The sequence below is a fragment of the Vombatus ursinus genome, unplaced genomic scaffold, assembly GCF_900497805.2.
Source record: "Vombatus ursinus unplaced genomic scaffold, bare-nosed wombat genome assembly UNPS02014794.1, whole genome shotgun sequence".
Classification (NCBI taxonomy): Eukaryota; Metazoa; Chordata; class Mammalia; order Diprotodontia; family Vombatidae; genus Vombatus; species Vombatus ursinus.
In genome coordinates this window covers 20,166,635-20,181,102 of record NW_020954572.1, presented here as the reverse complement: position 1 = coordinate 20,181,102, position 14,468 = coordinate 20,166,635, and the positions used below count along the sequence as shown (strand labels likewise).

General features: G+C 47.6%; 1 protein-coding gene across 1 annotated transcript in view; it reads right to left on the bottom strand.

Moving 5' to 3' along the window:
• The window catches only part of SPTBN5 (spectrin beta, non-erythrocytic 5), an 87,565-nt gene that overhangs the window by 65,940 nt on the left and 7,157 nt on the right, over positions 1–14,468 (bottom strand). Inside the window, exons 6-15 of the mRNA XM_027870196.1 lie at positions 13,688–14,319; positions 11,655–11,793; positions 10,503–10,735; positions 9,589–9,742; positions 7,698–7,898; positions 6,993–7,277; positions 3,255–3,387; positions 2,008–2,147; positions 1,038–1,238; positions 111–263 (exon numbers count right to left, since the gene is read on the bottom strand). Coding sequence (XP_027725997.1) covers positions 111–263; positions 1,038–1,238; positions 2,008–2,147; positions 3,255–3,387; positions 6,993–7,277; positions 7,698–7,898; positions 9,589–9,742; positions 10,503–10,735; positions 11,655–11,793; positions 13,688–14,319 — 2,271 coding nt within the window. The remainder of the gene's footprint in view (positions 1–110; positions 264–1,037; positions 1,239–2,007; positions 2,148–3,254; positions 3,388–6,992; positions 7,278–7,697; positions 7,899–9,588; positions 9,743–10,502; positions 10,736–11,654; positions 11,794–13,687; positions 14,320–14,468) is intronic.

Here is a 14,468-nt window from a genome sequence, read left to right as displayed (position 1 = left end):
TTGGAAAATATGCCAATAATGCAGATTAAATTTGAAAATGTGAACTGAGCTTTTTTTGTTTGTTTTGAAAGCTGGTGGTTAAACATTTACTAGCATGCCCATGGCTATACCTCAAATTTATTCCTGTCGACCTCCACATTCTCAGCCTGGGGATTCAGGGTCTGGAACAACACTGTCTGGTCCTCTAACCAGGACTGGAGTTCTCCACAAGAGTCATAGAAACAGAACAAGGTAGACATTTCTTCTAGCTGGGTCCTGCGATGCTAAAGACAGAAAGGTCCAGGATGCCTCAGGATGAAGGTGGAGGGGCCCAGCAGAGAGGATGGAGAAGCATCCCTTATAACCCATTCCCTCTAGGCAGCTGAGTGGAGGTCAGATGGGAGGAATCAGCTGTTTCTCAAGTCCTCGGCCCTACTTCTCCTCGAGTCTTATGGTTCAAGCCCCAGCCCCTCTCCCAGAATTTCACGCTTTCCCAGGCTTCCTGCTGTGCAGAACTTGATAGTCTGGGGGTTGTAGATGATGAAGAATGAAGGAGATAGTGAGGGGGCATTCACACAGCTGTTAGACCAGCAGTTCTCAAAGTTTTTGGTCTCAGGATCTTTAAAAATTACTGAGTTTTTGATGGACTCTGAGTGCAAATTAAAGCATCATTTTCTCACTTTATTTTTTTGCAATACGAATAATACAGAATTATGTTTTGCATAATTTCATATGTAGAATCGATATATTGTTTGCCTTCTCAATGGGTGGGGGAAGGTCTAGTGGAGGAAGAGAATTTGGAACTCAAAATTTTAAAAAAGAATATTTAAAATAAGTAATAAATTAAAAATAACATTTGAAAATTGAGTTCTTCAGAGATTTTTAATTGTTTATGTGGGTTATATATATTGATACCATGTTTGAAATAAAAATATTTTAGTATTATAATGAAAATAGTTTTGATGAGACACAAAGCTCCTCAGAAGGTGCCTCAGAAACTTAGGTTTTGAGAACTACTGTTTCAGAGGTGGCATTTTCCAAGGACATAAATCAAATACCTGTGCCAAGGCCTGTAGGACCTGGTATTCCTGGTTCAGGTGGTCCTGGGTCTTGCAGATTGTTTCAGGGTCAAAATGAAGATCTAGCTCCAATGGGCTGGTGATCTCCTGGGTGCCCCAGTGGACAGATTGCCATGAGGGCATCTGCCTGGTTCTCTGGTTCTTTGGTTTTTCACGTAAGGGGTTCATCAGTGATGCCACCTGTGATGACAGAAGGCTAATGTGATCAGTGACCAGCTTCCTCAGAAGAAGGAAGTTTTGTGTGTGTGTGTGTGTGTGTGTGTGTGTGTGTGTGTGTGTGTGTGTAGTATATAGAAGGATGATCTTTTTTTTTAAAGTTAATTTGTTTTCAATTAACAAGGCTTTATTTTTTCCCCCTCAATCCATCCTACCCCTGTCTCCCAATTGAATAAAAGGAAAAAAGAAAACAAATACCCATACTCATAGTCTCTCTTATGCCAGGTCAGGAATTTTGTCTCTCAGAATGAGGTTGGGTTGGGTTCTTTCGTTTGTTTTTTTTGAGACTCGGCCTCCTTCTCTGGCCCAGATCAGAAGTGCAGTGGCACTCATGGACTTAATCTCACTGCTGACTGGCACTTTCCTGGCACGTCAGATGGCCTAGCTCCTGAGGGCTTGCTACATTGGTGCCAGACTTAGAGCAGACTGACCAGATGGGTTGCAGCTCAGAATCTAGAGCTCAACTGATCCCCCAGCCTCAACCTCCCCAGTACAGGCAGAGCCACGAGAGAGGAACACATCAAAGCCCTGGTGTCCATCAACAGTTGGCATGAGCCCGTGAGTAGCCCCTACATTTCTAGTCTGGGCCAGATAAGGAGGTCCGATCTCAAAAACAAACAAAAAACCCTAACCTCGTTCCGTGAGACAAACGTTTCTAGAAATGACCAAAAAGGGAATTTGCTTTGTTTGACTATGGGTATTTGGGCACAGAATGAGGTTTCTGAAGCAGTACCTGGGGAGGATCAAGCTCTGTGACATAGCTTGTTGGCACTTCTGCCTGGCAACCTTCTGCGTCCTTTAGCCTCCAGGTGGAAGGACTTGTCTTGGCAACCAGCTCCAGGATGTCTCCCCGGATCCAGGTGAGGCTCTCCCCTGTAGAGAGGAGTGATCTGAGTATAGCATGGGGTGGAGGGAGGAGGGGAAGCTGAGAGTCAGTAGCCCCCATTTTCAATCAATCAAATAATGGATAAGTATTTATTGAACACTGACTATGTACCTAACAGTACTGGGTCCTGAAGTGAGAATATATAGCACAAGTGTTGCATATGGTCCTTGCGCTGGGGATTACAGTCTTTCTTAGTTAGGGGTCTGGAGCTTATAACTGCCTCAGTCTCCCTTTGCTCAGTGCTCTGGCTATTCCTGGGGAACTGGCGTAGAGGGAAAGTAGCGGATATTAATCAACCAAACAACAAGAATATGTTAGGTACCTACTATGTGCCACAGACTGTGCTAAGGAATAGGGATATGAAGACAGAAATGAGATATTCACTGCCCTCGTAGGGGAGGGGGGCCTTATATTCTACCAGAATATTTCTACCAGAAAAACAACATGTATACATATAAATATGTACCAAAAAATGCAAAATAATTTGAGTTGGGGGAGAGTATCCCTAGCCCTTACTACACTGCCTGGCACATAGTAGGCACTTAATCAATGTTGAATGATTGATAGTAGCTGGGGGTGGGGAGTGGATGATGATAGACCTCTTGTGGGAGGCGGTAATTGAGTTGAGTTTTGAAGGAAGTTAGAGATGAGCATTTCTTTTTTTTGGTGGGGGAGTGGGGCGTGAGGCAATAAGGGTTAAGTGACTTGCCCAAGGTCACACAGCTAGTAAATGTCAAGTATCTGAGGCCGGATTTGAACTCAAGTCCTCCTAAAACTTCAGGGCCAGTTCTCTATCCACTGTACCACCTAGCTGTCCCGGGATGAGCATTTCTAAGGACTGGGGAAACACCCCAGTCAGGTTTTGCCTTGTGATGGTGTGAGAGATGTGTTATGAGCTTCTTTGGGGCCATGGGAGACATCATACTTTTCCAGTCTCCAAAGTGGCTAACAGTACCCCCCCACTCTCCCCCAAGCTCCAGGGGCAGCAGGCAGAGGGGTTGAAATGAAGGCTGTTTTTCTACCCACACTTTTCCGACCAGATTGGGAAGGAGCCCGCGGTACCCCTCAGAGCCCCATTTTTCAACCCTGGGTACCTCTGTATGTGAAACGCATCCTGACCCAGAGCTGATGGCCAGCCGCTGCTGAGGCTGCTGAGTTCTGTAGCCAGCCCTGGGACTTCCTAGCTCCATCGCCATCCATCTGACTCCTGCCTTCCTGGCTCTCCATCTGGAGGAGGGGATAGCTCTGCTCAGAGCTCCAGAAAGGTTTCTTGTCACTCCTCCTAGGCTGAAAGCTGTGGAGAAGCCTGCCCTCCCTTCTCCTTCCTCCCCTGCCATTCATATTCTTTCTCTCTCTCTCTCTCTCTCTCTCTGTTCATCCCTTACCCAGAAGATTGGTGGTACAGAAATTCTGACCAAAGTAAGGCTCTAAAGTGGAAGAGGTGAGGGGCTATGGACTATAAGTAATTGGGCAAATCCCCCCCCACCCCACGCAAAAAAAAAAACAACCAAAAACCTCAGAGCAGCTAGTTGGCCTAGTGGAGAGTCTTGGACTGGGAGTCACAAAGGTTCAAATCCTACCTCTGACATGAGCTGTGTGACCCTGGGAAACTCACTTAACTTGTCTAAGCCTCAGTTTCCTCATCCGTAAGATAAAGGAGCTTAGGCAAAATAATCTCAAAGGTGGTTTTTAGCTCTAAATCTTTGATCCTGTTCTATGTGTCTACTCTGTGCCTAGCAAAGCGTGGAACACTTTGGGGATAATAAATTAAGTACTTAAGCAGAGTGGAGAGAACTGGGCTTTGGCCCAAGGCGCTGGTATCTATCTGGTGGGGAGGGGCATATGCTTTCTCCTCCTGCCTGGTTTGGAAATTCTCTACTGACCCTCAATGTGCCTAGACCAGTAGGTTCATTGGTCCTGGATAACAGACCAGTGAGGTCCTGTTGCTTTGGTGCCCCTCTCTTAGGGCTACATATGAGAAGTCATAGACTAAATTCTCAGGGAATAGGCTTTGGTCAGCTGTCCTCTGTGCTGCCTGCCACTGAGGTCAGTCTTTCCCCTACCCCCAATAAAATTTGCTCTAGGTATAAGAATTCCTAGTTGTGGCTTTGAGTATAAAGTATAGTGCTGGCCCACAAGGAACTTATAAACCTTTTGGGGGATAAGCCATACACATGGGCTGCTACATGGTGCCATGGTGCACAGAGTGCCATGCCTGAGTCAGGAAGACTCAACTTCCTGAGTTCAAATCCACCCTCAGACACTTTCTAGCTGTGTAACCCTAGGCAAGTCACTTAATCCTGTTTGCGTCGGTTTCCTCATCTATAAAATGAGCTGGAGAAGGAAATGGCAAACCACTTCAGTATCTTTGCCAAGAAAACCCCAAATGGGGTCATGAAAAGTGGACATGACTAAAAAAAAATGACTGAATGGCAATGACAAAAAATGGGAATAATAGCACCTACCTCATAGGGTTGTCATGAGGATCAGGTGAGACAAAGTGTTTTGCAAACCTTAAAATGTTACATTAATATTTGGGAGAGTTTTTATTTTTTTGGCAAAGGGACCTCTCAGTGAGGAAATTACATCCTCCAATGCAGATCAGCACCTGCTCTGCAACCTGTTGTCTTAGAGACTTACCTGGAGCACTAAGAAGTTAAGTGACTTGCTTAGAGTCACAGTCAGGATGCGTCAGAGGCAGAACTTGAACCTAGGTCTTCCTGACTCCAAGGTCAACCCTCTATTCATTCTACCATGCTGCCTCTTATACAATATAAACTTCAACTGTTATTATTATTATTATTTATAGTAGAAGTAGTAGTAGTAGTAGTGGTGGTGGTGGTGGTGGTGGTGGTGGTGGTGGTGGTAGTGGTAGTGGTGGTGGTGGTGGTGGTAGTAGTAGTAATAGTAGTAGTAGTAGTGGTGGTGGTGATGGTAGTAGTGATAGTAGTAGTTGTGGTTGTGGTCATTGTCATGGTCTTCTGTAGTGATCACTGAAGGAGGCTCAGCTGGGCCACTGTGGCATAGTACAATATGATGGGAGTTTGTAAAGACCCAAGTGGGCTTTTGAGAAAAACTGTAGTTTCAGAGAAAGGGGCTTAAAGAAAATAACATGAACTGGTTTCAGTTGAAAAAAAATCTTAAGAGCAAAGACAGGAGAGAAGAGAAAGCAAGGGAAGAGAGCTGCAGGTATTCTAGTATGTGCTGGTGATGGGAAGCTTAGTTCTAGGAAACTGAGGTTCCTAAGTGTCCACCATCATGAAGATTCAGATAAGGTGGCCTTTGGGACCCCCCAAAAATATCCTTATTTCTTTATATGTATATTTTATTTTATTTTTAGGCAATTGGGGCTAAGTGACTTGCCCAGGGTCACACAGCTAGTAAGTGTCAAGTGTTTGGTCTGAGGCCAGATTTGAACTCAGGTCTTCTTGACCTCAGGGCTAGTGCTCTATCCACTGCACCACCTAGCTGCCCCCAAAACATCCTTATTTCCTATAGACCTAGCAATCTATAGCAGTGGTTCTCAAACTTTTTGGTCTCAGAAGCCCTTTACACTCTTAAAAAAATTATTGAGGACCCACCCCCAAGAGCTTTTGTTTATGTGAATTATATCTATTGGCATTTACCAATATTTGAAATCAGATCATTGGTTTGTGAGCTCCTCCGAGGGCAGGGACTGTCTTTTGCCTCCTTTTGTATGTCTGGTGCTTCACACAGTATTTATCACATAGTAGGTGTTTGATGAATGTTTACTGACTGACCAAAGCATCTTAGTAATATTATGAAAATAGTTTTGACCTAGAGAATCACCTGAAAGGATCTCAGGAAACTGTATAACCCATGGAAAACTGCTGACCCAAAGGAGAAGGTTCAGCCTAGGCCTCAAAGGGGAAATAGGGTGGACCTTATAGAATAGTGAGTTCAAAGATCACGGGAGCAGCGCTTTAGAGCTGGTAGGGACACTGGGGTCATTGAGTCCAACGCCCTCATTCTACTAATGAGAAGTCTGAGGCTAGGCTGGATGGCAGCCCTAGGTTTCTTGAGTCCAAATTCAACGCTCTAAAAGGTGTGAGAAAATAATTAATAACCATTAATAACTCACACGCACATAGTGCTTTAAGGTTTGCATGCTTTCATTTGATCCCTTACCTTGTGAGACAGATGAAGTTTTCATTAGCTTCATTTTAGAGATGAAACTAAGAAACTAAGGAAGATGGAGGTTAGGTGAGTTGCCCAGGGTCACACAGCTAATAAGTGTCTCTGGTGGAATATGAACTCAAGTCTTCCTGAGGCAGAAGATTAATAAAGGAATCATATTTCAATTGTTTCTGGAATCAAAGGACCATTGATTTAGAACTAGAAGTGACTTTAGAGATGATCTAGTACAATCCAACCATTTTGCAGATAAGGAAACTGAGGCTCAGAGAGGGGAGGTAATTTTCCCAGTCTCACAAAGGCAATCAATAGCAGAGCTGGGATGTGATCCCAGGTCCTCTCACTTGAGACAGCCAAGTGGCACAGGGGATAGAGTGCTGGGCCTAGAGTTAGGAAGACCTGAGTTCAAATCTGGCCTCAGATACTGACTAGCTGTGTGACCCTGGGCAAGTCACTTAACCCTGGTTGCCTCAGTTTCTTCATCTGTAAAATGAACTGGAGAAGGAAATGGCAAACCATTCCAGAATCTTTGCCAAGAAAACCCCAAATGGGGTCAGGAAGAGTCAGGCACGACTGAAATGGCTGAACAACAGCAATCTCTAACTTCAAATCCGGTTCATTCCATTCCATTAGGCGGCTCCATTGCTCCGGGATCATTTCCCAGTCCTCCCCGGGGCTGGGGAGTGGGAGTCCAGTCTTCGATCTGATCCTGGGCTCAGCCTGTTTTCCCATCTCACCAGGGCCAGGTTGATTACCATGAGTGCAGCATGGGCGGCGGCAGTCTGCGCTTTCTCCTCCAGCCGTCTCACCTCCAGCCCACAGGCCCACACTTCTCGCTCCAGTCGCTGGTGACGCTGGAGCAGGACCGCCACGCCAGCCCCGTCCTTCCCGTAGTCCTCACTGGCCAACAGGGACTGCTGCTCCTGCAGCCATGATTCTACCTCGTCCACATCTGCAAAATACTAGGGTGGGGGGAACCAAAAGGTGGAGGAAGAGATTTGTTCCAGGCCACCGAGGTGGAAGAGGTGCTTCCTTATCGTGGAATGGTTCTTTCCCTGCTTTTGCCTTTTTGCCTTGCAGGAGGATGCCAGCCCCAGGGTCCTTCTGCCACAGTGACCTTTTTCCAAAGGTCTTCCTTCTCTCTCCTCGGTGCCTCCTCCCTGGGACTGGGAGATCAGGCACTGTTGGCCACACTGTTGGACGGTTGCCCCATCTCCTGGACTGCATCTAAGGTTGACTATTCTCTATTCAACATATCCTCAAATACAATTTCCTCCAGCACAAGAATTCCTAGTGACAGCTTGGATTTGAGGACAGCAATTGGGAAGGAGAGATCCATGGCTCCCACCCTTCCTTCCCATCCTTTCTCCAAAGCCTTGTACCTGCTTGATGAGCAGGGCAGCCTGCAGACAGGCCAGAAGCTTTGCCATCTTGTCCCGGAGATGCTGCCATTGACTGTGGATGGCCTCTGCCCGATCCTGTGGGTCTGGCTGGCCTGGGTAGCCCTGGGGGCTCAGCTCCTTGGCCTTCCTGGTGATTTCCATGCACACCGCTTGGTGGGAGCTGACTTCAGTCTCCAGGGCCTGACCAAGAAGAGAAGACAACCCAGAAGTGAAAAGTCAGACGATGTAATGGTGGAGGGAGGAAGGAGAAGAAATGAGGGCCTGGTGGGGGAGGCGGAAAGTACTGCTGCTAATCATGATCCTAATGACGTTTGGAAGATCTAACAGTTAACCACTCATCTGTAAAATGGGAATAATGATAGCTCCAACATCAAGGTGGGTGTGAGGAGCAAATGAGATAATGTAAAATACTTTGCAAACTTTAAAGTGCTAGCTATTATTATTATTATTATTATTTTAATAATAACTAGTACTAATAACGATTCATATCCACATAGCAGCTTAAGGTTTGTAATGTGTGTAGGGAAGGCTGTCATATGGCTTGAAGGGAGGCAGAAAAGATATCTCCAGCCTCTTCTCCACCCCCACCCCACCCTTCTTCCTGCCAGAGGGGGAGCAGGAAGCCACCACTCTGCTCTCCTCAGAGAGAGGGGCTCCAGGGCTAGAATCATATCTATCTGCTTAAATACTATTAGTTTAGGGATAATATGATCAGGCTCCATCTAACTTCGGATCACTTTGTCATTATTGGGGGAAGGAGGGCTCCACGCTCTATATCCAAGGTTTGACTCCTTTCCCATCAAATAACGAACACAGTGAATAGCAAAGAAATGCATTTATCCAAATCATAGCAAAACAGAAATCAAAGAAGGCACAGGGGCAGCTAGGGGGCACAGTGGATAGAGCACAGGGTCTGGAGTCAGGAAGACCTGAGTTAAAATATGGCCTCAGACACTAACTAGCTGTGTGACCCTGAGCAAGTCACTTAATCCTGTTTGCCTCAGTTTCCTCTTCTAGAAAATGAGCCAGAGAAGAAAATGGCAAACCATTTCAGTATCTTTGCCAAGAAAACCCCAAATGGGGTCATGGAGAGTCTGAAGTGACTGAAATGACTGAAAAACATAGGAGAATATATACCAGACGACGCGGAGCGAAGGAGCTTTCCTATAGGGATCGAGGTAACAATGGCTCAGCCATTGGAGAGAAACTCCTCGCAGACTGTAGCGTGTAACAAGCCGGGAATAGGGACTTCCTTCAGCACCCTGAAGCGGGGTTGGCCTCTTCCATCTTCTCTCTGGCAGCTGGAAGCCAGAAGCGGCCAAAATGACTCAACACTTGGAGAATTCTGAAGCTTGAGGAGTCCCAAAGGGGACCGGCCAAGAGCTGAAGCTCTCTCCTCTTGCCAGCTCTGCTCTGCCCCTCCCACAGGGTAGGGCATTCATCTCCATCGATAAGGACAGAGTCCCATGCCAATGAGCCTTGGGACCTGGGTTACATTCTCCTTGCCCGATTTGATCCTCATACCTATGTGAGGTATCTGCTATTTATTATTACTGCCATTTTACAGATAAGGAAACTGAGGCACAAAGAGGTTAGTTAGGTGCCTTGCCCAGGGTCACACAGCTAGTAAGTATCTCAGGTGGACTTTGAACTCAGGTTTTCCTGATTCCTGGTCTAGTAGTCTATCCCTTATGTCATCCTGCCTTTCAAAGGGCAGAGGCATGAGGGACAAGAGGGATTACAGTGCTGGGAAGGGATGAAGGCAGAAAGAAAAAGAAGGTGAAAGGAGGGGCAGGGTCCACAGTGGGATGAGAAGAGAGGGGAGATTAAGGAAGTGCAGGGGACCATGGGTAGAGGCTACTGCAAGCACCTTGTATTTCCACAGAGTTGCTGTGATGTGGCCCGGGTCCCGGCCCAAGGAAGCCGCCTGAGTTAGCTGTATCCTCTCTCGGAGCCAGGATTCCTCTTCCTCACAGCTGTTCAGGAACTCAGCCTGCTGGAGGGCCTGCTCCAGCAGGGCCCGCCTGGGAGAAAGACCAGTCCAGGGGGCTTAGGAGGCAGCAGTCGTAATAACAACAATAACCATAATAACGATAACTAACATTTATATAATAACATTCCAAGGTTTGTAAAACACTTTACGTATAATTTGAAGTATGCCTATGATTATCTCATTTTACAGAGGAGTCACTTGAGACAGAGAAAGGTTAAAGGGCTTGTCCGTGGTTACACAGCTAGTCAGTGCCTGAGGCAGAATTTGAACTCAGGTCTTCCTGCCTCGAAGTCTAGAGCGCCAGCCGCCTAGCTGCCAATAGAGAGAATGGAGCCCCATGTGTGGACAGAGCAGTCCCATCCACCCTCAGAAAGGTTGCCTCTCTTGTTGAAGCCTTTGGGGAAGGGAAGGGGAGGGAAGTGCCAAGGGAGCAGAGAGAGTAAAGGGAGAGATGCTCGAAGCATTGACATTGGTTTGAGTAGGGTGGCATGTTCCTTAGAGTCCCAGGACAACTTTAGATGAGAAATAAAGAGTTTGGAAACTGGTCAAGAATGTGACAGGGTGGGGTTGTTGACCCTGACATCAGGGAGGTGATGCCATGATGTGCAAGTGAATTGGATTTGAGTGAGGCAGGGCTGTGCAAAGCCACCAGCCTCCCCTTCACCTCCAGAGCCATCTGAGTCCGGTGGCCAGATATGGATCAGGACGACTGGAAATGGCCCTGGATGCAGTGCTGGGACCTTGGCCTTAACAGGTCTCAGTAGGAGAAGGGGTGGAGAATGGGTTCTCACCGGGCTCTGACGAGCACAATCAAACTCTGGTAGACCTGTGACAAGCCCCAGGCTCGGATCTGCAGCCCGTCCAGGTGGGTGCCTGTCACGGTGCTCAGCTCCGTGGTCCTTTGGATAAGGTGGCTCACAGGAGCACTCTGGGAGGAGACTTGCGCCTCCAGCAGCTCGTGTCTCTGCAGAAGCTCCACCACCTCTGCCAGGTGCTGCCCACAGGCCGAGGAACTTGCCAGCACCTGGGGCCGGAGAACCACGGTCAGCGCAGTGCCCATCACAGGGCTGCCAGTCCCAACCGCTGCCCCCAGGGGTCAGTGCCGTGGGTAGGTGATGCACCCCATACTGAAGTGAGGACCAGGGAGTGTCCCTGGGGCCAATGCTGTGGAAAGCAGCATACCCAGGGGTGATATGCTGGGCTCCTGTTGGAGTTATGATAATAATAATAATAATAATAGAATAACAATAGCTAATACTTATCCAAGGTATTTCAAAAGTCTTACTGCTGTTTTTTAAGCTTTATTAGCTGAAAGTGCTACATCAGTATTTTGTATGTTTTTGGTTTAGGTATGATGTTAGTATTGTTGCGGATTTATTGGGGTTTGGGATTTTAAGCTTTATTAGCTTAAAAGTATATTAAGACCTTTGGCACACCCTGTATATTATAGTAAGGTCTGCAAAGTACTTTACATGTATTATCTCATTTGACCCTTACAACAAACCTATAAGGTAGGTCCTGTTGTTATTCCCATTTTAAAGATGAGGAAACTGAGGCACAGCATGGTTAAATGACTTTCTAGGGTTTCATAGCTGGTATCTTGAGACAGGTTGTGAACTCGAGTCTTCCCGACTCTTAATTCAGTGCCCTAGACTTTATTGTTTAGTTATTTTCAGTCACGTCTGACTCTTTGTGACCCCTTTTGGGATTTTTCTGACAAAGATACTGAAGTAGTTTGCCATTTCCTCCTCTAGCTCATTTTACAGATGAGGAAACTGAGGCAAATGGGGATAAGTGACTTGCCCAGGATCACAGAACTAGTAAGGGCCTGAGGCCAGATTTGAACTCAGGTCTTCCTGACTCTAGGCCCAGCCCTCTATCCACAGCACCACCTAGCTGCCCAAACACTGTGGACCCAATGGGCTGTGTTCCGTGGGTATGACCTGTATTTCCTTCAGCTCTTCATCAGCAGCATCGACTTCTTGAAGCAGCCCCAATGCCACCCGAGAGCTTGCCAGATGCTCCCTCCTTTGGTGAAGCCCTCCTAGGAGCCGCTCCCAGCGCTGAGAGATCTCCTTCTGCCTGGAGAGGAGACAGGAGGAGGGATGGTGGGGGGAGGACACCACATACAGGAGTGGCGAGGGCCTGGTGCGGTCTGCTGGCAGCCTCAGGAACTCCAAAGTCAGAGGACCTTCAGCCCTGATTTTGTGCCCCTTGCAATGGCTACCTCAAGTCCTCGTCTGTAAATCGAGGATTAGAATCGGATGAGTCCTTAGAGATGAAGACCCAGAGAAGTTAAATAATTTGGCTGAGGTCACACAGCAGTAGCAAAAATGGGATTCCAACATCAGGTCATCTCCCCACCTCCAGTCCCCCAGACCAAATCTTTTCTTATTTCCACCTGGGTCATTTTCTCACCTGCCATCTTGCCTCATGTCCTGGATATCTTAATTCTATCAGCTCCAGAACGCCTCTCCTGGGTCCCAGCTGTCCTGACTAATAAGGGTCTCACCTGGCCCGCTTATTTCAGGTGTAGACAAGCAATAACTTTACTTTTCAGTGCCTCCTTCACCTAAGTGGTAACCCCCCTACTCCATCCCACCCCCTTCCAATTCTGGAACCATAAGCAAACCTGTACTGCCGCTATTCCTGGAAAGGATGTACTCCTTTGCTGCCTTATCACCAAACCTGTAACTTTCCAAACCAAAAATGTCCTTCCCTGGCCACTAATCACTTACATGTGCTATGTTCTCCTCATTAGAAATGAGGACAGGACCCATTTCTGCTTTTTTTTTTTTTTAATTCCCCCACGGCTTAGCATATAGTAAGCCTTTAATAAATGCTTTTTTTCTTTCTTTCATTGGCTTATTCATTCATTCATTACAGCAGAGATAAGAACAGGGATGGATTAGACAATGCAGATAGAGAGGTCCTACTGGTCTACACCTGCCTTGGGGTTCTTATTCGTCAGCTAGTGTGTGTTGAGGAATCTCATCCAGAGGCAGAGTGGTCCTAGCCTTCATGCATATAATTTACCCTGTGTCCTAGACCCTCATTTCTGGGCCTTCTCACCAAATATGCCCTTCCTTTAAGGCAGGGGGTTCATAACCTGAGGTGTGTGAACTTGATTTTTAAAAATATCTTGATAACTGTATTTTAATATAATTGGTTTCCTTTGTATTTCTTCGTATTTTATTTTGTAGACAGAGTGCTGGGCCTGGAGTCAGGAAGATATGAGTTCAAATCTGACCTCAGTCGCTTACTAGCTGTGTGACCCTGGGCAAGTCACTTAACCTCTGTTCATCTCAGTTTCCTCACCTATAAAATGGAGATAATAATAGTACCTACCTCCCAGGGTAGTTGTGAAGATCAAATGAATAATAGTTGTAAAGTGGTCTTTGTAGTGCCTGGTATACAGTAAGCACTATAAGTAGCTACTATTATTAGCTAGTTATTATTGAGAAGGGTCCATAGGTTTCACCAGACTACTCAAGGGGAATATGACATAAAAAAGTTAAAAACTCTTATTCTAAGACAAGAGCCTCAGGCCCTCACGTTGGCAGGCTCTCTTCTAATACATCATTCACGTGAAGGTGTAAGAAGCTTAATGGATTACCCCCTTTCAGAGGTATTTTAATTTAAAGAGAGTTGACCTAGAGAGTAGGCACTAATGTCAAAGGAATGAATTGTTAATGGTGAAAGAGTTTTGGTATCCTATGTGAGGACTCCCTTATGGTATGTGTTAGATTAGACAAGTGCTGAGTGAGTATGCGCTTTAGGCATCCCTGAGAGGGATATTCCTAAGGGAGTTTTACTGTTAGAAATGACTGGTGAGTGTTTGGGGAGGCTTCCCCTGTGGTCTTGTGGGGGGTTGCAGAGGCGGTCTGAGGACTGGGGAGGTTGGACAGGCTTGGGATGGAATCAGGGTGAAGTGGGCCAGGAGAAGGGGGAGCTGCTGTTGGGAAAGGACCCTCACCTTCGGACCACATCTGCCCAGCCATGGTACCGCTCCTGCTCCAGGAAGGAGGCTATCTCAGCCAAGGCCTGGAAGCGGCCCTCCTGGGGCTGCACATCTGCCTCCAGCGACCCCAGCTTCTGGAGGGCAGCGCTCAGCAGGGCAGAGCTGGGCACAGGAGTGCCCAGCTGGCTCAGCACCTGCTCCACGTCCACCAGGAAGCTCTCCCGGAGGGCGGCCTTGCGCTGGAAGCGTCGGGCCAGCGTCTCTAACCTCTCCAACCTCAGCAGCTGCTCCTGTAGGGCGTGCTCCCGACAGGCCTCGGCCCTCTCCAGGCCCGCCCAGCGCCTGCCCAGCTCCCCCGGCCCCAGGCCCTCGGGGGGCAGGAAAGGCCGGCGGTTCTGGGCGCGCAGGGCAGTGCTCAGGCGGAACAGCAGCGCCTCGGCCGCCCCTCGCTGCTCTAGCCGAGGGGGCTTCTCCTCCTTGCGGAAGGCGGCAAAGGCGGCCAGCAGCTGACGCATGGCCGGGAGGGTGTCTGGGAAACGTCGCTCCTCCAGCTGGGCCACCTGCTCGGTGATCCAGCCCAGCAGATCTGACACTAGCTGCTCGTACTGAGCCTGCAACTTGGCTGTCTCTTGTAGCTGCTGCAGGATCTGGGACAGAGGGGAGGAGAAAGTCAGGAATTAATGGGGTGGGCTGAGAACTGGGATGGCTCAGCTCCTGCAGTGAGGACCACCTGAGTGCCCCCAATGCCCACAAAGTGGCTTTCTCCTACCCTTGCAGCGGAAACATTTTTAAAAGG